The following is a 20,866-nucleotide window of genomic DNA, read 5'->3' on the forward strand; positions in this document are numbered from 1 at the left end:
CCCAGCCTACCCCCAGCCAAGCACCCTTGTGGCCATTACAGCTTCCTGGGCCTCTGAGCCTCTCCCGGCCACTGTCTTCCCCAAGTCATGGATCTGACCACGTGCCTCCCCTGCTCAAAACCCTCTCATGGCCTCCATGTGAAGTCTGTTCCCTCGGCTGGGTGTTCCACAATAGTAACTGCTAACAGCAACATCATACAGTACGTGCTTGCTCAGCCAGGCTCTGCCCTAAGTGTTTGTACCTGGGTTATCTCATTGCTATTATGAGAGGCATCTTCCAGATGAGGACATCCTGAGGCTCAGAGAGGGTGGGCACACAGCCCAAGGTCACTCAGCCATACACAAGGGCCCTTCGGATTCCAGTTTACCCTCTCTACCCCCTTACAGTTTGTTTCAAGCTCTGGACCTCTGTTGTCTCCTGCCTAGAGTCTCCTTCTCTCAAATCCCACAGAGCAAAACTCTTTCAAAATCAGCCAAGGCCCCCTATTCCAGGAGGCCCTCCCTGATTCCTCCTCCCCAGGTAGGAATGACCTCCCTGCTCTGGGTCCCACCTGCCTTGTCTCTGAGCTTGCCTGACTCTGCAGCCCTCACTGAATCCTCTTGCTGCCCCCAGAACCTGCACAGAAGGGGCACGGCCAGCAAGCCTGGATGGAGGGACAGCCTCCCTGCTGGCCTCTTGCTGCAGTCATGGTCAGCTCTTTAAATCATCACTCCCTTAGCAAAAACCTTCCAGAGGCTCCTTGTCACATATAGGATAAGATTCTAAGTATTCACATGGCCCCCAGAGCCACAGTGGAGTCCCTGTTCACCTCTACCTCATTTCCGCTACCACCAGCAGGGTCTGCCTCGGCCCAGCCACCCACTCACTCGGCTCCAATGCATTCTACCCCTCAAGTAGGCCTCAGGGCCTTTGCATTTGCTATGCTTCTGACCCGGAATCCTCTTCCCTCTGCCATGCCAGTCCCAGCAGGACTGACTTCCTTGCTCGGCTCCCAATTTAAACTCCCCCCTTCCGTTGATGTCTTCCCTGAGCATCTGTCTAAACCCCAGCCATCCCCAGTCACCCTTCATGGTGTCCCCTGCTTAAAAGGTTATAATATGGCTGGGACCATCAGCTCCATGAAGCAGGGGCCATGTGTGCCCAGTTAGGTCTTGGCTGTTGTCCAGAGCACAGCATGGGGCCGACACACACACACACCCTCCCCCCCACCCCCCATGTAGCCCTGGGCCCACTGGGGTGGAGAAGTCCAGCACAGCTGGCGCTCAGCGCAGGTGCCCGCACCCCCACCTGTTCTTGGTCGTGGGCATCTCTGGAGAGCTCTGCGTGGATGAGTTCTCTGACTTGGGCTCCTGGGAGACGTGCCCGCTGTCTGGGGTCTTCTGGCCAGCTGGGGGGCTCTCCCTGCGGGGCACACGGGGGCAGCGAGGGGATTCAGCACTGGGCCTGGCATCAGGGTAGAATGAGGCCCAGGTGGTGAGAGGAAGTCAAGACCTCCTCCCGCCCCACATCCACAGCCATCCTCAGACGCTGGCCCCGAGCAGGCCCTTGGCTCCCTGCTGGACAGCCCAAGAGGGGTGTCTCCACAAGACACCCCTGGCCCTCCTCTCCATGGGAGGGGGTATAACTGCCTCCTGTTATGGAGAAGAAAATGAGCCAGAGATGAGTAGGAACCTGCCCAGACGCATAGCTAAGACCTGGCAAAGGCAAAGCCCAAACCCAGCATTCTTGGACTCTGGGATGTTGTGGCCATGAAGATGGCACCAGTGCTGCTCCTGAGGCCTTTCCAGTGTGCCCAACACCCTGCTCCAAATCATTATACTCTCAGCGCCACTTTTCAGATCGGGACAATGAAGCTCAGAGAGGTATAGTGTCTTTCCCAAGGTCACACAGCCCCAGCATGTGGAGACAGGATTCACACCCAGAAACTACACTCTGCTCTCCTGGGGCGGCCCTATGGCTACATGGTGTGCTGCTCACATCCTCCCCAGAAAGATGCACCCCCAGAACCCCATGCCAGCCTGCAGGAGACAGTGCTTATTCCACACACTGCCTCACACATTAGGGGAGTGCGAAGAGCAGCACAGGCCCTGGACAGACCAGGCCTCAGATCCTGCCTCTGCTGCCCACTGGCTGTGTGTGTGTGTGACCTGGGCAAGCCCCTGACCCCTGACCTACAGCTTCTAGATCTTCTGGGTCTGACCCCAGGGAGGCAGCAAAACGGCTGAGCAGATGAAAGCCTTTCAGATTAGGGTTGAGCTGGCCCTGGTGCCAGCACATGGCAGGGACTGAACCATACAGCTGTCACCAGTGGGGGGCAGAGTGTGGACACTTGCTCCTGCCTGCTTTGCTTTGCCACCAAACGAGAGTCAGAGAGGAGCTAAGGGGAGACACAGGACCCTGTGCCACCCACCCCACTTACCCACCTTTTCTCCTGCACCTCCTGTATGTTCTCAATGCCAATGGCACTGCTGCGGCGTGAGCCAAATGGCCCCGACTTCTTCCTCGTGGGGCTCTTCCCAGGGACAATCAGTGACTGTGGAAGAGGCCCCAACTCAGTGCCCACCTGCCCCGGGATCCCAGTGCCCCCACATGCCATCCTGCCCCAGACCCTGAAGCAGAGGCACTGAGCAAGAGGAGAGAAAATGCCCATCCCCAGAGACAGCCCACCCGGTTCCCAGCAGGGAAATAGGCCCAGAGAGAGCAAGGGCCCCGCCTGAGGTCACAGAGCAGGGCAGGGCCTCAGGGGGCTGGGGAGCCACTCTGGGCTAGATGGGAGGAAGTCACGTCCACAGAATGGGTACCCGCCTCTGCCCCCCAGGGCACGTGCAGCCTAGGGCAGCGGGAGTGGGCACAGCAACCCAAGCCCTGCCCTTGGAATCTCCCTGGCGGGGGAGGTTCTGGCCCAGCAGTTGAAAGAGACCCCCCCAGTATCCACACACACTAGGAGGGGGTGCCCCGGGCACCAGAGGTAGGCCCCCGACCTCTCTGGGGAGGCAGGAGGTGGGCCCCAGGGAGATGTGAGCAACAGGAACCCTCGGGCCAGGTCACGGTGGCGTCAGGGCAGAGGAGAGGGTTGGCACTCCATGCAGACCCGGCGATATTGGGGGACGTGCGGCTGGGTTTAGGGTCTTTGGGTGCCAGATCCTGGCAGGGAAAGGGCCAAGGTCCCCAGGGCCAGGGCAGGACCAGAAGCCCCCCGTGGAGGACCCTGGCTCTGGCACAGGTGCCAGGCCCCAAAGCAGGCACTGAGTGCCCTCAGAGCTGCCAGCACTCCCCCTGCATGCCCTGGACCTGTCCCGGGGAGAGGGCAACGTCCCCAATATGGCCTCCGTCCTGAGAGCGAGCAGAGAGCAGCGCGTGCAGGCAGCCTCCAGAGCTGGTGGCCCCGCGGACGACAACCTCTTCCACGGTTCCTATGCCTATGGCACTGCCCCGGCGTCCGAATCTACTCGCGCTTTTCCCGGGAATAAGCAATGACTGGCAAGCAGCAGAGGACGAGGACGGAGCAGAGAGAGAGATGGCGAGGGAGGGAGACACAGGGAAAGGAAAGACGGGCCGGAGAGGCCCCGAGAGTGGGCCAGGGACGGGGAGCAGAGAGGCGTTGTGGGGAGACAGAGACGCGGGGCGCAGAGGAAAGGCAGACGCACAGATGGGCCCAGGGGGCGAGACAGGGAGGGAGGTGAAAAAGAAAACAGGGGAGAGAATCGTGGGAAAGAGGAGGGGAGTCATGGACAGGAGAGGCGAGAAGGAGGGTACAAAAGCACAAGACGCAGAGAGAGGAGGGGCAGGGCCGAGGGCGGGAGAAACAAGAAGAGAGACGGAGTGGCAGGAAAAGGAAGCAACAAGAGGAAAAGGGAGAATTGAGCAAAAACAAAAACAGAAATGGATCTGGTTACTGCCATGGTGGGAGCCGCTGGCCTGGCCCTGTCCCCGGGGCCCCTCTAGAGCCACCCACAGGAGGCTGGGCCACTCCAGTGGGGCTGGGGTGGGGGGAGGGAGAGGGGGCTGGCAGGTAAATCTCGGTGGGGGGGCCGGGGGTAGGCCTGCTTCTCCCGTGACAGTGGGGTTCGGTGACTGCTGGCCAGCAGAGGTTCTGCCGTGTTCCAGGCAGGCCAGACCCTGGGTTAGGGGTGCGGGGCGAGGTCCCTCCTGCCACGTGACACAGCATCAAGCACAGGGCTTGGCATGCAGCAAACAGTCAATAAGGATGGAAGGAAGGAAGGGTGGATGGGCGGCTGGATGGACCATGGATGGGAGGGGAAAGCAGAGCTGTGGGTGCAGTGCCAGGGGTGGCCACTAGGCGGTAGGAAGCAGCTAGGCCAACGATGGAAGGCCTAGTACCCCTGAGGATTAGCAGCAGAACCCCACAGAGCCTGGCAGACAGTAAGTCATCACACAGTAGGTGCTCACTCAGGAGATGTTCACACAGAAGCCCAGGTCCTGACATACAATAGATAGCCACAATCACAGAGGCCTGGCACGCAGTAGGTGCTCACGCAGCAGCCGACGGCCAGGCACATAGTAGTAGGTGCTCACAGCAGGTCACTTCCTGACACATGGTAAGTGTTCACTGATTACCAGAGTTTAGCACACATTAGGTGCCCATTCAGAAGTCCATTTCCTGACACACAGTAGGTTCTCACACAGCAACCCAGAGCTGGGTACACCACAGGCACTTACAGAATTGATGTTCACACAGCAGCCCAGGACCTGACACACGGTAGGTGCTCACAGAACTCAGGGCCAGGCCCACAGTGTACATGTCCATACAGCAATCCAGGTCCTACACACAGTTGGTGCTCACACAGCAGCCCAAATCCTGACACACAGTAGGTACCGACCAGCATCTCAGAGCCAAACACACAACAGGTGGTCACACAGAAACCCAGGTCCTGACACACAGTGCGTGCCCACAGCCTGACACACAGTAGGTGCTCCCAGAAACCCAAGGCTTGACAGGAGGTGCCCACATAGCAGCCTGATTCTAGGCACACAATAGACAGTAGGTGCTCAATAAGAAAAGGGATCTAGAAGCTGCCCCGGAGCCACCCCGCACAAAGTCACACCTGAATAAGGGGCTGGGAGGAGGGGCGTGCCAAGGACCTGGGGGTGGGGGCTGCAGGCTCTCAGCACCCCAGTGCTGTGGCCTGGGCACACGGCCCCAAGGAGAGCAGTGGCTAGACTGAATTGAGAGCCCAGGATGGGCACTGGGACAGCAGAGCAATGGAGGGAGATGGGACCAGGCCTTGGAGAGAGGGGAGCTGAGGGCCCCAAGGGAAGGAGAGGGGAGAAGGGGGAAGGGAACTCACTATTCCAGCCGCTTTGGCCAGGTCAGGGTTGTTGGGCGTGAAGCTCCCGCTGTGGCTGGTGGACACGGTGTTGGGTTTCTTGTTGCTTAGTCCCATGGCATCCATGGACTGGCTGCGGCTCCTGATGACCCGCTACGAGCATGAGGGTTGGGGTGGAGGAGGCACAGGTTTCATAAAGCTCCACTCCCCAAGGGAAACCCCGCAGCCAGACCCTGTGCCCTTCCCACCAATGCCACACACAGTCCCTTTCTGTGAGGCCACCTGAGAGGCAGGTCCACATGGTGCCAAAGGGTCGTTTGGGCCTTGGCTCTGCCACCACCTTGCTGGGTGACCTTGGGTAAGTCACTTCACCTCTCTGAGCCTCAAGAACCTCTTTGGATGGGCCTCCCCAGTGGCGCAGTGGTTGAGCGCTGGGTTGCGAAGCTGCCTGCAGCCTCTGCATCGCCCGCTCCATCCCCGCCCGCCAGGCGAGGGTCCCATATGGTGCGCAGACCTCTCCTGCTGCCCGCTGCTCCCCTCAGCAGTGTACTTCGGTCCTTCTGCCTGCTCTGCTCCCCGCTCTGGCTCTGGTGAATTCTCTCACCCTCCCACGCTTCTGACTGTACCCAGTGCTTGTATAAATAAATAAATAAATCTTTAAAAAAAAAAAAAGTTTAAAAAAAAAAAAAGAAACTCTTTGGTTGTTGTAGGGCTGCAGAAGATACTGGGTCATGTCCAAAAGGGCACATAGGGCCCTCCAGGAAGCTGTTTCCTTCATTCAAAATCTCTTAGAGCTTTCTTTCCTCCTTTGCCCTCCCTGCTCCTTGCTTTTGTTCTGCCAATATACACAGAATGCTTCCTAGGGCCCAGGTATTTCACATCCGCTCTCTCACTTCACCTGCCTGCTCCCCCCATGAGGGGGGGGTGCCCATTTTACACCTGATGAAGCTGAGCAGAGGTCAGCCTGGGTCCCACATGCCAAATCCCACCCCCCACCCCTGGCAGTCACCTGTGGGCTCTCCTGCCTCTGCAGATTCTTAGGCCTCCTCCAGGTCCGCCGTCTAGCACCCACCAGGTGTGGGATCCTGGAGTCTCCCTCAAAGAAGACAATCCTGACCTACATCTACCCTGCCATTCATTTGCTCTCTCCAGTGACAAGAGGCTCTCTCAGCCTCTTTTTCAAAAATGGGCCTGTTCCCGTCAGTCCAGGGCAGGCCTGGGCAGCTGGCTAACCTCCCTGTGCCCACCCATGTCTCTGGCTTTGCAGCTTGCTCTGGACTGAGGGTAAGGGGAGGGCCACCAGCCTGGCTGGGCATCTGGAGGATAAGCAGTCCTCCATGTGGGGAGGGGAGGTGGTGACCAAGAAGACACCACCTGGGGAACTATTGCCTGAGGAAATCCAGGCCCAGGGAGGAAGAGGCTGCCTCTCCCTTTGGGCAATAGCTGCTGAGGCAGATTTTGCATTTTGTTCCTTTAGCGTGTATTGCACTAACCTAACTGTCTTACACATAATTCTCAGCAGCTGTATGATGCAAATTGCCAAGACTCCATCCAGCAGATAAAGAAACTAAATCTCAAAGAATGTTCAGGCCAGAGAGTGGCAGAGGTTGGATCCCAAGAGCCGATGCACTCAGCACGAAGCTGAACCAGCACCGGCCAGGGCGGTCTTGTGGGGCCAAGGCCACACAGCACAGGTCCCTCCCCTGTGGCATCTGGGTTCACACACTCCTCTCAGGCCCCAATTTTCTTCCTGCCCTCAGGACAGTCGCCGCCTCCTCTCTTCTCCATCTGCTGGCCTGGCAGCCACCACCCTCAGTGCCAGCACCCCTGTTGCTCCCAAGGGCTCCAGTCTTCAGCAGAACCCACAGGCAGATTCTGCTCCCAAGCTAGGTTCTCTCCCCAAGCCAGCACCCACCTGGCACTCCTGTACAGACCACACCTGCAACCAAGTCTAAGCCACCCTGAAGCCTGGGCCACCCGGGGCGCCTGTCACCCAGGTTGTACCAGTACTTGCCGCTCTCTGGCCCTAATTTAATTAATTCCAGTCCCCAGCCATGGCCCCACCCCACCTCCAACAGGGACCGCCGCTAGCCCCGCCCCTGGCCCACCTTTAACCCCACCCTCAGCCCCCTCCAATGGGAACCCCCCTAGCCACGCCCCTAGCCACGCCCCCGAATCGCTGGTCACGCCCCGGGCGCTAGCCACACCCCTAGGCCACTAGCCACGCCCCCGGCCCTAGCCACGCCCCCAGGCCATTCTCAACGCACCCCCGGTCCCCGCCAGCCACGCCCCGGCCCCGCCAGCCACGCCCCGGCCCCCGCCAGCCACGCCCCGGTCCCCGCCAGCCACGCCCCGGTCCCCGCCAGCCACGCCCCCGGCCCCTCCAGCCACGCCCCCGGCCCCTCCAGCCACGCCCCGGCCCCCGCCAGCCACGCCCCCCGCGGGCTCCCGGCGCTTCACCTTGAAAGACTCGAAGAAGCCGCCGCCGCCGCCGCCGTTCTCCATCTTGTCCTCGTCGCCGCCCAGGCCCATCATGGACTGGCTGTGCACGTGCAGCTCCTCGTGCAGCGTCTCCAGCAGCGCGGCCCGGGTCCGCTCCTGTGGGCCGGGCGGCGCGTCAGGCCCGGGCCCGTCCCGCTTCCCGGGGGCGGGGGGCCGGGCCCGCGGGCCGCCAGGGGCCGCCCCCCCAGCCCGACACATCCCGCCCCCCCGCCCCCAAGGCCCCCCGAGGCTCCGCCCCCACCAGCGAGGCCCAGGGGCCGCCAGGGGGGCTCAGCCCCGAGCCCCTCCTCACCTCCAGCTTGGCGAACTTCTCTGCCTTGTAGCAGGCGTACTCTGCGTTGATCAGCTTTGTCAGCAAAAATTCCTGGAACTCAGGCCCCTGGGAGCCCCCAGAGCGGAGAGGAGAAAGGGGGGTCACGCGAGCAGAGGCGGGGACGAGCCCCAATCGGTCAGATTCTAGCGCTCCAGGCCCTCCGGGCTGGGCAGGTTCCCACTCCCAGAGGGGCCCTCCCGGGCCTCCCCACCCAGGAGGGCCCCCGCGTCCCTCCTGGCCACCGGCCCTGGGAGGGCGAATCCCACATGTGCGGGGCCGCAGCTCCTCCCAGGCCAGAGAGAGAGAGAGAGAGAGAGAGAGAGTGTGCTGGGGGGGAACTGAGGCCAGCTCCACGTGGCTTCTGCGCAGAGGAGCCTTGTGCCCGCCCCCCCGAACAGTGTGTAAGACAGAAGACGATCAAAAGAATAATAGAAATGAGGAAGATCCCAGAGTCTGCTACGAAAAATGCAAAACTGTGATATTTGTAAATAAAAGTCACGATTTTTACAAGATGGGCAGGAAAACCACAGACCTCAGTTGGACCGTAAGGGGACCCAGCAGTCCTGGCACACAGGGGGGCTTCAGGGCCTTGCGTGGAAGAACGTGTGCCCCCACCCAGCGAGTCTGTGCTGCGCCTCACCTTCCTGAACACAGCAGGGTCCGGGAGCGGGGGCCCGAAGAAGGGAACATCATCTCTGGCGGTGACGGAGACCTGGAAGGAGGGGCGGCTGTCCCTGCGGGGTCCCCACACCTGCCAGAAAGCACTGACCCACCTCCCCCCCTCCCCCCCTGCCCAGGCTGGGAAAGGGCCCGGCCCCTTGGGGAGATCGGTGCCTGACTGGGTGAGTGAAGTCCAGAATTTTAGCTCCTCCATCCTTTGTCCTGAACTTGAGCAGGGAAGGGATGGCAGGGCTCTGGGTGTCACAGAGGAGCATGAAGGGAGGGAAGAGGAAGGACTGGGTTGGAGGTGGGGGAGGGTAACCAGCTTCTTTCAGCGGGGTACGGTGGGGAGCAAAAAGGCAGATGTGACTCCTCCATCATCAGAGCCCTCCACAGCCCCCCTGTTGACAGTGGAGAAACAGGCTGAGAGGCCTCCCGTGACAGCAGGACGGATGCCCTGGGAGGTTGTACGGTCACCCACCTTGTAGAGGGGGCCGTCGGGCCCCCCACCTTCGGCTTGCACCACCACATAGGCGTGCAGGAAGTTGGACGCGATCATGTCGGGCACGAAGGGTGTGTTCTCATCCTGGAAGACCACCGCCACGATGTCGTTCCCGATGTGCCGCTTCCGCTGCAACTGAGCACAGGCCACAGCCTTCAGAGCCCGGCAGAGAGGGACCCACTGTGCCGTGAGGGGTGAGGGGCTGCCAGCAGGGGGGCGGGAGGGCTTGGGATAGGCCCCAGGCACATCTAAGGATTTACTCCCTCCCAGGAAAATGTGGCAAGAAACTAATCTTAAAATTATTCTAGCTCTTTTGGAATCCTGTGACAAGTGAGGAAACTGAGGCCAGGAGAGAGGTGATTTGCCTGCCTTACAAGCAAGTTTAGGGACTCGACCCCAGGGCTCCTGGTCCCCAGGCCCTACCTCTCAGCCCTGCTCCTATCTAAACACCCCAAACGCGGCCCCTCTGAGGCAAATAAGCTCCACTCAGGATATATTCATGCTGCTAAAAAGACCAGAGGAGCTTATTAGAAGAAAATTAAGAGACATAAATAATAAGAAATAAATCTACTTTGTTCACACTACTACTGCATCCCCCTGGGGTGGGGATGAGGAACGAGAGAGAGTCCTACAGGAAGCTTAGGACGAGGGGACACATTCCTGAGTTCAGCTCTCGGAACACGTCCTCAGCTTCAGACCTTGGCAGAAGGTGGAAGCTGTTCTCTCACCTGGAACATCCCCCCTCCTTCTCTCTGTTCCTTCACAGCCTAAAAGTCACTGTATCTTGAAAGTTTTCCTGACTCCCACCTCTGCCAAGTCCAAGTGCACCCAGGTGAGCCTGCAGTGCCCTTTGGTCCCTGTGAACATACCCACTCAGATCGACTGAGCTCCTGCTATGTGCCAGACACTGTTCTAGCCACCCTGCGTGCCTTGCCCTCTTGTGCGCTCACCTACGAGGGGGATGCCCCCAGCAAGCCCATCCTACCGAGGTGGAAAGTGGAGCCTTCACGACGCTGTCGCAGTTGATCTCCCTGGCCCTGGCTAGAACCCACAAGTGGGGAGAATGGATCATTTCCATCTCTAGGTCCCAGGACCGCTGAGTCTGGGGTGGTGGGTACTGAATGGACAGGAAGACAGAGGGATAGGTGGACAGGTAGGAGGCAGATGGGAGGGTGCCCAGGCTACCTGCTGGGCGTCCCCTTCTGTGTAGGGCAGCTTGGTGGACACGTGAAACATGATCTCCTTGTTGCGGAAGTTGCAGTACACAGACTCGGTCCCCGTCTGCCCGTGCGTCACGTCCAGGCCTCCACGGAACCTGCTCCAGGCCCCCCAGGCCATGGCTCAGTCTCCAGCCCCAGTCAGGCCTCCATGGGGCCAGGACGGGGGCTCCCTCCCTGCCCAAGGGCACGGGCCAGATCACACTCTGTTCATCCCACCCTAATGCTCACCCTTTAAAGTCCTGCAACTTGACCTTCTGGCCAAGAAACTCGAGGAACTCCACGAAGGCAGGGCTTTCCTCGTTAGTGCTGAAGAGCTCTTCCTCAGAGGTCTGTGGACCACAGAGAGCAGAAGCCATGGAGCTAGAGCTCGCAGCAGCCCCCAGCCCGCACACCACTCACACCAGGAGGAGGCTGGAGGAGGACCTCTGGCGCCCCTAAGCTCCTGGGAACCTGAGTCCCCGGGCAGGTGTTCTCCCTGACAAAGGTCTCAGGTCCCAGGGACAAGGCCAGGCGGGTGGGGGAGCAGGGAGGAGGAGGTGAGCACACCTGCCCAAGCTTCTGATAAATGACTCCGAACTTGAAGTTATTGCTGATAACGTGCTCGTCAAAGGTGACGATGAGACGAGAAGCCTGGGGGAAGAGACGATGCATTTAAACAGATTATATTTTCACACTGCCATTTACTGCTCTCCCTACATGCCAAGCATGGTGCCAGGCACTCCCATACATCATCTCACTGAAGCCTCCAAACCTTCTTCCTGTGAGGGAGACACTCCTGCTGTCTCCACTTGACAGATGAAGAAACCAAGGTTCAGAGAGCAGAAGTGACCTGCCAACCCCACTGGCTTCCAGAGCTCACTGCCCTCAGCTTTGCCCATGAGCCCTGGAGGGCCAGCTCGGCAACACCCACCTCGTTCCTCATCCTTCTACCACAGGCCAGTCCCATCACCTGGCTGTGGGGCCTTGAGCAAGTACCTCCTCAGCTTGGGCCTCAGTTTCCTCTTCTGTAACTTAGAGGTGGGGCCACCTTTCCTGGACATCCCTCAGGGGATCACCCTGCTCTAAAATTCAGTCAGAATCACAAGGAAGGTGCACGTCTTCCAGGAAGCCCCCTTGTTGAAGACAGAAGCCCCTAGCCTTTTCCTCCAAATGGTCACAGGGCCTTGAACCCAGCATGCAGCCCCAGAGCTGGAAGGACAGCCACTGTGTGTGGGGAGCATTCACGGAGGAGCCTGTGCTAGTCTCTCTCCCGGGTTCTCTCTGAGGCCAGAGGCAAGGCCTGTCGCATCCCCTGGCTCAGGGGGTCCCAACTGGCGTTGAGTGTCTGGAGGTGAATAAGGCTGGCCTCCAAAGCGGACAGCGGCCTTGCAGTTTAAAGGCAGGCCCTCCTTAGCCACTGCATCCTTGGGTAAGGCACAAAGCCATTCTGGGCCTCTGGTTTGCCTGCAAATGTGGACTTTGCAGGCTTATGTGAGGATGAAATGAGATAACTTAGGAAAAATACCTTGCACAAAGGTGCCCAACAAAAACGCTGTCCCAGTTAGTGCCCACCCTCAGTGTCAGGGCCCCCATCCGGCCGTACCTTGGGGTAGAGCACAGGGTAGAATCGATCCACGTTTACATCTTCACACACCAGCTGCAGGAGACAAGAGAGGGCCTGAGGCGGGGCTGGGTGGGGCAGAGGGGTGGTCTCCGGGCCTCCCTGGCCTGGTCTAGAGGAAACAGCCAAGGCTGAAGCAGGACTGGGGCTCACTGGGACTCAGAATTGGGTGCAAAGAAGTGGGGCCCCCTGTATGTGAAGTTTTGGGGAACAGGAGCCCAGAACTCATGGAGGCGCGTGCACATCACGGGAACACGAGGAAGCGGGAGCTGCAAGACAGGGCCGCGCACATAGCGCTGGGCCTGCAGCTGAAGACGGTGTGCTGAGGCACCACTGCAGCCCACTGTGTGCCCACCTGGGATGCCCAAAGGGGCTCAGTGAAGGTGCAGAGGCCTCACCTTTGCCATCTGGACCACGTTGGGGAACTCGGTGAGGCAGGAGATGGGGATGACATCATGGTATGTCCGACACTTGGTCCTGGGAGGAAAAAGCCCATAGTAAGGGGCAAGACAGATGGGACCCCTTGGCACAAAGACCAGAGGGGCAGGCTCCGGGGGGACCAGAGGTGATGCCAGGAGCCAGGTCAGCTCAAGTATTAACTTGCTGTGTGGCCTTAGGCAGATTCCTGCTCCTCTCTGAGCCTCAATGAGAAGAGTAGGAAAGATGAGACGGGCTCTCGGGTTACAAGGTGTCAGCCCTCCCTGCTCCCCCAGGTCCCTTCACCCCAGCCCTCACCTGAGCAGCAGCCGCAGGTGCTCCTGGTCTCCAATGACGTCATACTTGAGTGAGAAGACAAGGTGACCCAGGGCGGTGTCCAGTGAGTAGTAATTGAAATGCTCCTGTAGTGGGAGGCAGGGGCCAGGGGAGTGAGTGAGGCTGAGCTGGGGGCTTCTGGAAACCAGACCAGAAAGTGCATTCACTCCCAGGTGAGTGACAGCAGCAGCTGTCACAGCTAAGGGCAGGCTCTGTGTCAGACAGACCTGCATTCAGATGCCAGCTCTGCCACCTGCCATCAGGTAGCCTAGGGAGGTCACCTCACCTCTCTGTGCCTCAGTTTCCTAGTTTATAAAATGAGAGCAAGGCCACCTGCCTTGTGCCTGGTGCGGAACAGGAGTCCAGTGAACATCTGGAGTGACCTTGGCTGTCTAGGTCGGAGTCAGGCCCACATGGACGCCCCTCTCCCAGTCCCGGCTTCCCAGGGCAGGGCACGCCGTTGGTGCTCAATAAAAACATGCCAACTGGGCCTCCCCGGTGGCGCAGTGGTTGAGTGCTGGGATGCGATCCCCAGCTGCTCCCTGGCCACCGAAGGAGGGTCCCACATGGTGCACAGACCTCTCCTGCTGCCCGCTGCTCCCCTCAGCAGTGTACTTCGGTCCTTCTGCCTGCTCTGCTCCCCGCTCTGGCTCTGGTGAATTCTCTCACCCTCCCGCGCTTCTGACTGTACCCAGTGCTTGTATAAATAAATAAATAAATCTTTAAAAACAAAAACAAAACAAAAAAAAAACCAGCATGCCAACTGCCTGTGAAGCCTGTGGCTCCGCAGCACCGGAGGCCAGGACCCATGAGAAACAGGAAGTGCAACATCTCATGACCACATGGGGCAGCTGACCTGGCAGGGTCCCACCCTCCTGCCTCACCTGGAGAAGCAGCAGGTGAGGAGAAGTACCCCAGAGGGGACAAGATGTGGAAGGGATGGCACCTCCAGAGAGGAGGCCAGAGCTGGCACGCCATCCAGGTGGGGAAGCCCCCGGCCCCTGCCCTGGGAGTGGGTCTGGCTCCCCAGACACTGCCGTGACAGGCGTCACCCTGAAAAGATGTCCTGCTTAGCCATGACACCTGTGCTGAGAGGAGGAGGAGTAGGGCTGGGGAGGGGCCCATGCATCTGCAGCCCAGGGTGAGCTGATGGGCCTTGGGCGGAGTCCCTCTTGGTCCTACCCGGGCACAGAGTGACAGAAACCCCCAAATGCTTGGCACCATCTGAAGTCAGAGTGGTTGGCACTTGCAAGGGCTGCACCAAAGTTCTCAGGGTGAGGGGTTTCCCCAGACCCCCTGTTTAGGCCCAGAGGACCCCAAGGAGGGTGGGTTTAGGGTCCCAGAAAATCAATGTCCAAAGTCACCCTTCAGGGCAGGGCCCAGTGCTTCCCCAGTGCCCCCACCTGGCATCAGGAAGTAGCCCTGCCTCTCTGCCAGGCCCTGGGGACCCTCTAACCTAACCTTGGTCAACATGTCTCTTCTGAAGGCCCAAGTGGCTCCCTTCAAATCCTTCTGTGCGCAAGGTGCCACCTCCATTCTGTCCCTCATTACTTCCTTTTCTCAGTGCCAACTACATGCTGGGCCCCCGGATTTACCACCTGCCAGACCCAGCTGAGGGCCTCTGAATGGTGGGCGCCTGGGACATGGGTCCCTCTCCACCCACAGGGAGGTGGAGTCCCATGCCCTGTTCTTGGCCTGCCCTTGGCAGCAGCTGCTGGCCTGGCCTGGTCTTAGCCACCGTCCCAATTGAGTCTGGCCCTTGTCCTCACCCCCACCTGAGTGCCACTATCCCCTCAGGGTCAGGTCAATGCCTTGGACCCAGACTGAGGTCACAGTTTGCCAAGTGCCCAAGAAGCCAGTCCCCTGCCTTCCCTCCCAACACACATACACACAGAACTGGGAGCACTGGCCCCTCCTGAATGTCTTAATGGAAGGTCAGCCAAGGCTAGGTCTGATTCCTAGCTCAGTAATTGTGTGACCTTAACCAAGTCACTTCACCTCTCTGAGCCTCAGTTTCCTCCTCTGTAAAATACAAGATGATCCTGATCTCAGAGTGATTACAAAGATATAATAATAACAGCCAACATTTATTGAATATTTACTGTGTGCCAGGTCTGGTTCTCTAGGCTTTTCATATGTTTTTATTATCCCTGCTTCTACACATGAGGAAACAGGCTCGGAAGGCTAAGGAACTTGCCCAAGGTGCCACCAACGCCAAGTGGAATATTCTCGTGGAGTCCACTGGACTGCAAGGCCACACTCTCTCCACGCCAGGTGGTCAAGTGACAGGGACGGCCTGGCAGCTGATGCATACAAGGCCCCAGGCTGCCTGTAACCCTGCCTCCAGCTCCCATGGCCCGGCCCAACAATTTGCTGCAATCACCAGCGGCCCAACAATTTGCTGCAATCCGACCAGCTGTGCCTGGGTAGGGTGCCTGCTCTGGAGCTGCTGGTGGGGCTGGGGAGGCTTCAGTGTGGGTCAAACCCAGCCACCCCGTGTCTCCAGCACCTCGCTGCAGCTGCCCAAGAGCAGGGCCTAGGTCTGTTTAGTTTGCTGCTGGTGCCCAAAGAGCCAGGCACACAGCTGGTGCTCCTTATGTACCAGCTCTGCTCGAGAATGTACTAGCTCTGACTCCATGCCAGACTCCACTCCATACACCTTACCAGCGGCATCTCATTAAAGGCTCGCAGGGCCCTCTGAGGGGGTGTCATCATCATCTCCACTTTTACAGGTGAAGAAACAGAGGCACAAAGAAGTTAAGTGACGTGCCCACGTCCCTTGTGGCAGGGTCCCGGTAGAGCCTCTGTTGTTGACCACTGTGCCATGATCCTGCCTTTCTCAATAAATGCTTGTTGAATGAATATGTGACTACCAGGCATGCTCCCTGAGCCTCAGGACTCAGACCATCACCCAGCCCAGCTCCTTCCCAGGCCCAGTCCCCCTTCCCGCCCCGGGCAGGGCAGAAACCCATTCCCTCCCTCACCCAGTCCCCCACACCAGCAAGCCACCCACCTTGCCAAGAAAGTGCTTCCGGTAGATGCGGGCGGTGGGGTTACACTCCAGCTTCACCTTGGTGGTGGGTGACTGCAGCGGCTCTGTCTCGGGGATGCTGGTGATTTCATGGTTGGTGCCTTCAATCCAGTAGCCCCCAAACTGAGGCAGCAGGATGAGGGGGAAGGGTCCTTCTCGCCCCAGGACCTGAAGAAGGTCTCAGCTGAGAGTTACCCACATGGCACCCCAGATACAACTCAGACCTGGGTCACGTCTACCATGGCCAAGGGGTGCTAGGGGACAACCTAGGGCTCGCATCCACCCCTCCAGTGTACTTGCTCCCCTCTTCCCCTCCCATGCAGACACAGACTTAGGCGCAGGGGACCCCGCGCCCCAGTCTCTAAAGATGGGAAGGTGGAGGCAGGTAGAACTGGGAGCATGACCTTGGCCAAGAGGCTGAAATATCTGGCTCAGAGACCTGAGGGTTCAAATGGGTTCGAAGGTCTCTAGCTGCCCCCCAGCAAGGTCTGTGGCCAGGCTCCAGGTAGGGAGGAGTCTCCCAGGCTGGGGTAAGGCTGGGCTGGGGGGAGGGGTGGCCAGCTGGTTACCTCGTGGACGCTGGGGTAGGGAATATAGTCCTCCTCCGTCTGCAAAACACAAGCAGAGTAGACCTCAGCAGGGGCGGGGGCGCCTAGCCTTCTGGACCAGGGGACGGCTGGGGCTGTGTTCTCATCGCCCATCTCCCAGATGGGGTATGGGTCAGCCTGGGATAACCCCATGAGGCAGGGGCCGAGGCAGGCTTAGCTCACTAAGTACCAGGACAAAAGGGGGCCCTCTGCCTCCTTGGAAGAAACCCCTGGGCCAGTAGCTAGTGCATCGGAAAGGCCTAGAGAGCTGCTAAACACAGGGAGCTGTGCCCCACCCCCAGAGTTCCTGCGGCTGCCGAATGGGATGGGATGGGTCTCAGAATTTACACTTCTCACAAGCTCCCAGGGAATGTGGAGACCCCCAACCCTGGACAGAGCCCAGGTGCCAAGAACCACCCTTTAGGGCCTCCCCGGTGGCGCAGTGGTTGAGCGCTGGGTTGCGAAGCTGACCGCAGCCTTTGCAACGCCGGTTCGATCCCCGGCAGCGCCGGTTCGATCCCCGGCCACCGAGGAGGGTCCCACATGGCGCGCAGACCTCTCCTGCCGCCCGCTGCTCCCCTCAGCAGTGTACTTCATCGGTCTGCCTGTTCTGCTCTCCGCTCTGGCTCTGGTGAATTCTCTCACCCTCCCATGCTTCTGACTGTACCCAGTGCTTGTGTAAATAAATAAATAAATCTTAAAAAAGAAGAAGAACCACCCTTTAGCCCTCCCCCTGCAGCCCTGGGCCCACCTCCAGGTCCAGCCTGGGATTTTAGGATTTTGGGGGCTCCTAATCACTGATCATAGAGCCACATGCCTATCTGGAGGGCAGCTCCCATCCCAGGACAATTCTGAATCAAAAACAGGAGACTCCAGTCGCTCTCCCTGGCAGCTGGGCACCCCTCCCGCCTCGGTCAGCCCAGGCAGGAGCTACAGACACAGGAGCTCATAAGCCTCCTAGGCTTAGGCAGATTCTAAGTGGCTTCAGGGAAAGCATTTTAGGGCAGCTGTCCTGTGAGGAATGGGGAGCCGACTCTGGATGAGGAAGCCTGGAAAGGCAATGAGTCCGGTGGGAAGGAGTTGGAATAAAGGCTCATGGTAAGGGGGGGCGACCCCTCTTGCATCCCACACAGGAACTCCTGGAGGGCAGGGGCTGCTCACCCACCTGCCCCCTGCGCCAGGCGCACAGTGAGACCACTTCACGCCAGGAGGACAGACATTCCTGGGCTGACTGCTGGGACTGGCAGCACTTCCAGGCCCCACCCCCACCCCAGAGAGGGTGTCTGCCTCCCCTTCCCCATCCCCCTCCATGTCCCCAAGCCCTTTGGAGAGGTGGCTCTGGAAGCAAACAGCTCCAGAGGGGGGGAGGGGTTGGAGCCTGCTTCAGACCTACTTTGAGGGGCGGTGGGAAGGAGCATCGTTGTTCATCCATCCTGCTTCCCTGCAGAGAGAAGGTGGCACACCAGTCACGCCCCTCCCATGCTGCCTCGGTGGGCTGTACCCCTGCTTGCCGATGCAGAAAGGGAAAGGGAAAGCCTTCCAAGGAGGGTTACTCCCAAGCCAGGGTGCTCAGGCCTCTCTGCAGGCCTCGGTCCTGGTGATAACCGGGCGATGGAGGCCACAGCGGCAGGGAGGGGCACGTGAGGTGCGGGCTGGGGGTGGGGCAGCGTGGGGTGCACATGCAAGCGTGGGGAGGAGGGCTGCTGCGTCCACACAGATGTGTGCTGTTGAGAGGAAGGGAGATGGGGACAGGGAGAGGGCAAGGGGCGGGTGGAGACAGAAAGGTTGAGGGAGGCATGGAAACAGGAGGGGGCAGAAAAAAGGGATTTAGAGGGTGAACTGACATAGCAGGGGAAGCCCCTGAGGTTTGTTGTAGTAACATCTCCTACCCCCAGCCTGCTTCTCCCTTGTCTACCTCCCAATACATAACACACAAACACACACACAAAGAGCCCAAAAAACTAGATGATGGTCTGTAAGAGCAGAGCGGGGGGGGGGGGGGGGGGCAGGGTGTGTGTGGAGGATGGCAGGGGTTATTAACACCGCTGGCCCCTACCCGCACAGCCTCAGGCTGCCCTGTACCCAGCATCCGTCCCTCCTCCCATTCCATATGTGGGTCCAGCAGAGTCTCTGGGGAGTGGGGATGGTGCGGGGATGTGGGGGTGGGTGGAGGTGCTGCCCCCACTCCTGCTGGGGACTGACCCGGAGATGGGAGCTCAGGCCGACCAGGTGGGGTGTGGGCCCTCAGACAAACAGGGCATTGGGCACTACCAGTGGATTGTGGGGTGTGTGTGGCACTACCCACTACTAGTGGGAGGCACTACCCTTCCTCACCCCTGGCTCCAAGACAGAGAACTCTGGACAACATGCTGCCACCCTCTCCATCGGGCACTGCCAAGGGCCCCCCCCAACACCAGCCCAGGCCCCTCTGTGGCTCCCTGCAACCTTACCTGCATCTTTTCAATCATCTCAAACAGACCTGTGATCTGCAACAGAAATGGGGCAGTAGGTCAGTCCTGAAGGTGGCCCAGATGATCCTGCTATGCCCCCCAGGGAGTCTGGTTCCCCCAACTCTGACCACCGGACATGGACCTATACCAGCAATAAGAATAAGTGGAGGGAGCATTGCAGGAGCGGGCTCGGTGGAGCTGACCCACAGAGTATGACCAACTGCTGAGTGAAGTCAGCCCAAAGCTCCAGGGCACCCTCCCCACTCAGCCCCCTTCCTCAATGGAGGAGTGAGGAGGCTGCTCTCTTCTAAGAGAGCTAGGTGGAACCCCAGACCCTCCTGAGAAGCCCAGCTGGACTGCGACCTCCAGCTCTTCTGGGGGTCTATGGCTGATCCTGGCTTTGCTTGACCTTGCATGGCAGGGGGGAGATGTGTTGCTCCCCCTGGCACATTCCTCTGTGTCTGCAGTGTGGGCAGGAGGGAGTGGAGGATGCCAAAGTGTTCCACTGGCCCAGGACCTGTGGGAGCCCACATGCGCCCCCTACTCCCCCTACATGCTTGAGCCAGCCTCTCTGGGGCACATGCAGGGTTAATCTAGGCATCTGCCAGCTGCACTTGGCAGCCTCAGCCTCTCCAGCGCCAGCTCCCTAGGATCCTTCCTGGAAGGCGGCATCCCTGCCCGCTGGGCTGCAGGGGCTGCAGGAGCTGCAGGGGCTGCAGGGATAGGGGGCTGAGAAGGCCCCAGAGTCTCCCGGGTGAGGATGGTACCCCTCCCCCAACACCTCCAAGGCTTCAAGTTCCTGCTGCCCAATGGGGCAGTGCCTGAACTCACACACATGTGCTACGGGTTGTACACCAGGAAACACATTCTCTCTCCCTCTCTCTCTCTTGCTTGAACACACGCAGGCCTGCATGCTAATATTTAAACAGTTTGGCTGTACAACACACACCCCAACTCTGAGACTGTGCTAATACACAAACGCACATGTCGGTGTCCAACAGCACATCCACTCTCACAACACACAGGTATGTGCACCACGAGGGCCACACACGCAAGTGCAAACCCACACCTGTGCAGGTCTGCAAGCCAGTAACCACACACACAACTATAGGAGCACAAAACCACCCAGGTCTGCATGCTGAGCCACAATAGCACACTCACAGACGCAGGCAGCCATGGAGCCCCACTTCCAAGCACGAGGTCACCCTCCCCAGGCAGAGTCACACACCCCGGGACAGACATGACTGACTCGATCCCACCACACTCAAAGAAGTTTTGGGGAAAAGAAAAAGTGGTTAATCCCCAAGGATAAGGGGTCACAGATCTGAACCTCACGGCGCCCCTCACACCCACCTGAGCACACACCAGCCCGTCACACTCACACTCACACACAGGGAGTGCTGTTAAGGATCACGAGACACAAACAGCACGCGTGCACACTCCCAGGCGCAGCCTCCCTTGTAAGAGGCACCACACAACCGCAGACCTGTGGTCACACCCAGCACCTCTCAGTTTGGGAGACACAATTCCACAGGCTGCTACGGCACAAACCACAGACACACACCCGCGATCCAGAGACAAACAAGCCGCCAGCCCAGCGCCCTGCGCTCCAGCGGCCCCGGCAGCTCCCCGGGCCGGGGCGCGTCGGGCCGCGCTTACTTTCCCGCAAACTCACACCGGCGCGCAGACTTCCCCCAAGGGGGCCGGGCGCGGGGACGTGGTCCGGGGCTCCCCGCGCGCCGCGCCACCGCCCGCAGCCCGGCGGCCCCGCGGGCGCTCAGCGCCCCGACGGCCGCGCAAGGGCCGGGGCCGGGGACCCTGGGGCAGGGGCGCGCCCCGGGGCCGCCGCGGCCGGTGTCAGCCCAGAAGCCAACACGCCCTCCATGACGGAGCCTCCTACCCGCCCCGGCCGGGGCAGGGCGGGCCGGGCTCCGCCGAACCGCGCCGACCCGGCTCCCG

General features: G+C 59.8%; 1 protein-coding gene across 13 annotated transcripts in view; it reads right to left on the bottom strand.

Annotated features, from left to right (window-relative positions):
* The window catches only part of RAP1GAP (RAP1 GTPase activating protein), a 59,241-nt gene that overhangs the window by 3,307 nt on the left and 35,068 nt on the right, over positions 1-20,866 (bottom strand). For 6 of the 13 annotated variants that reach the window (XM_054691057.1, XM_037498568.2, XM_054691064.1 and 3 more), the window contains 18 exons: positions 18,908-18,943; positions 17,851-17,898; positions 16,440-16,478; positions 15,853-16,038; positions 12,822-12,925; positions 12,485-12,563; positions 12,069-12,122; positions 11,033-11,116; positions 10,715-10,815; positions 10,452-10,581; positions 9,246-9,401; positions 8,745-8,816; positions 8,084-8,170; positions 7,750-7,887; positions 5,311-5,442; positions 3,401-3,478; positions 2,425-2,534; positions 1,289-1,402 (listed from right to left, as the gene is read on the bottom strand). In XM_054691057.1, coding sequence (XP_054547032.1) covers positions 1,289-1,402; positions 2,425-2,534; positions 3,401-3,478; positions 5,311-5,442; positions 7,750-7,887; positions 8,084-8,170; positions 8,745-8,816; positions 9,246-9,401; positions 10,452-10,581; positions 10,715-10,815; positions 11,033-11,116; positions 12,069-12,122; positions 12,485-12,563; positions 12,822-12,925; positions 15,853-16,038; positions 16,440-16,478; positions 17,851-17,898; positions 18,908-18,925 — 1,730 coding nt within the window. In that variant the 5' untranslated portion in view covers positions 18,926-18,943. Of the gene's footprint in view, positions 1-1,288; positions 1,445-2,424; positions 2,535-3,400; positions 3,479-5,310; positions 5,443-7,749; positions 7,888-8,083; positions 8,171-8,744; positions 8,817-9,245; positions 9,402-10,451; positions 10,582-10,714; positions 10,816-11,032; positions 11,117-12,068; positions 12,123-12,484; positions 12,564-12,821; positions 12,926-15,852; positions 16,039-16,439; positions 16,479-17,850; positions 17,899-18,907; positions 18,944-20,866 lie in introns of all 13 variants that reach the window. The other 7 variants (XM_054691066.1, XM_054691058.1, XM_037498571.2 and 4 more) reach the window with 2 other exon arrangements.

Source organism: Talpa occidentalis, unplaced genomic scaffold (assembly GCF_014898055.3).
Source record: "Talpa occidentalis isolate TD23 unplaced genomic scaffold, MPIMG_talOcc4v2.1 talOcc4.9, whole genome shotgun sequence".
Lineage (NCBI taxonomy): Eukaryota > Metazoa > Chordata > Mammalia > Eulipotyphla > Talpidae > Talpa > Talpa occidentalis.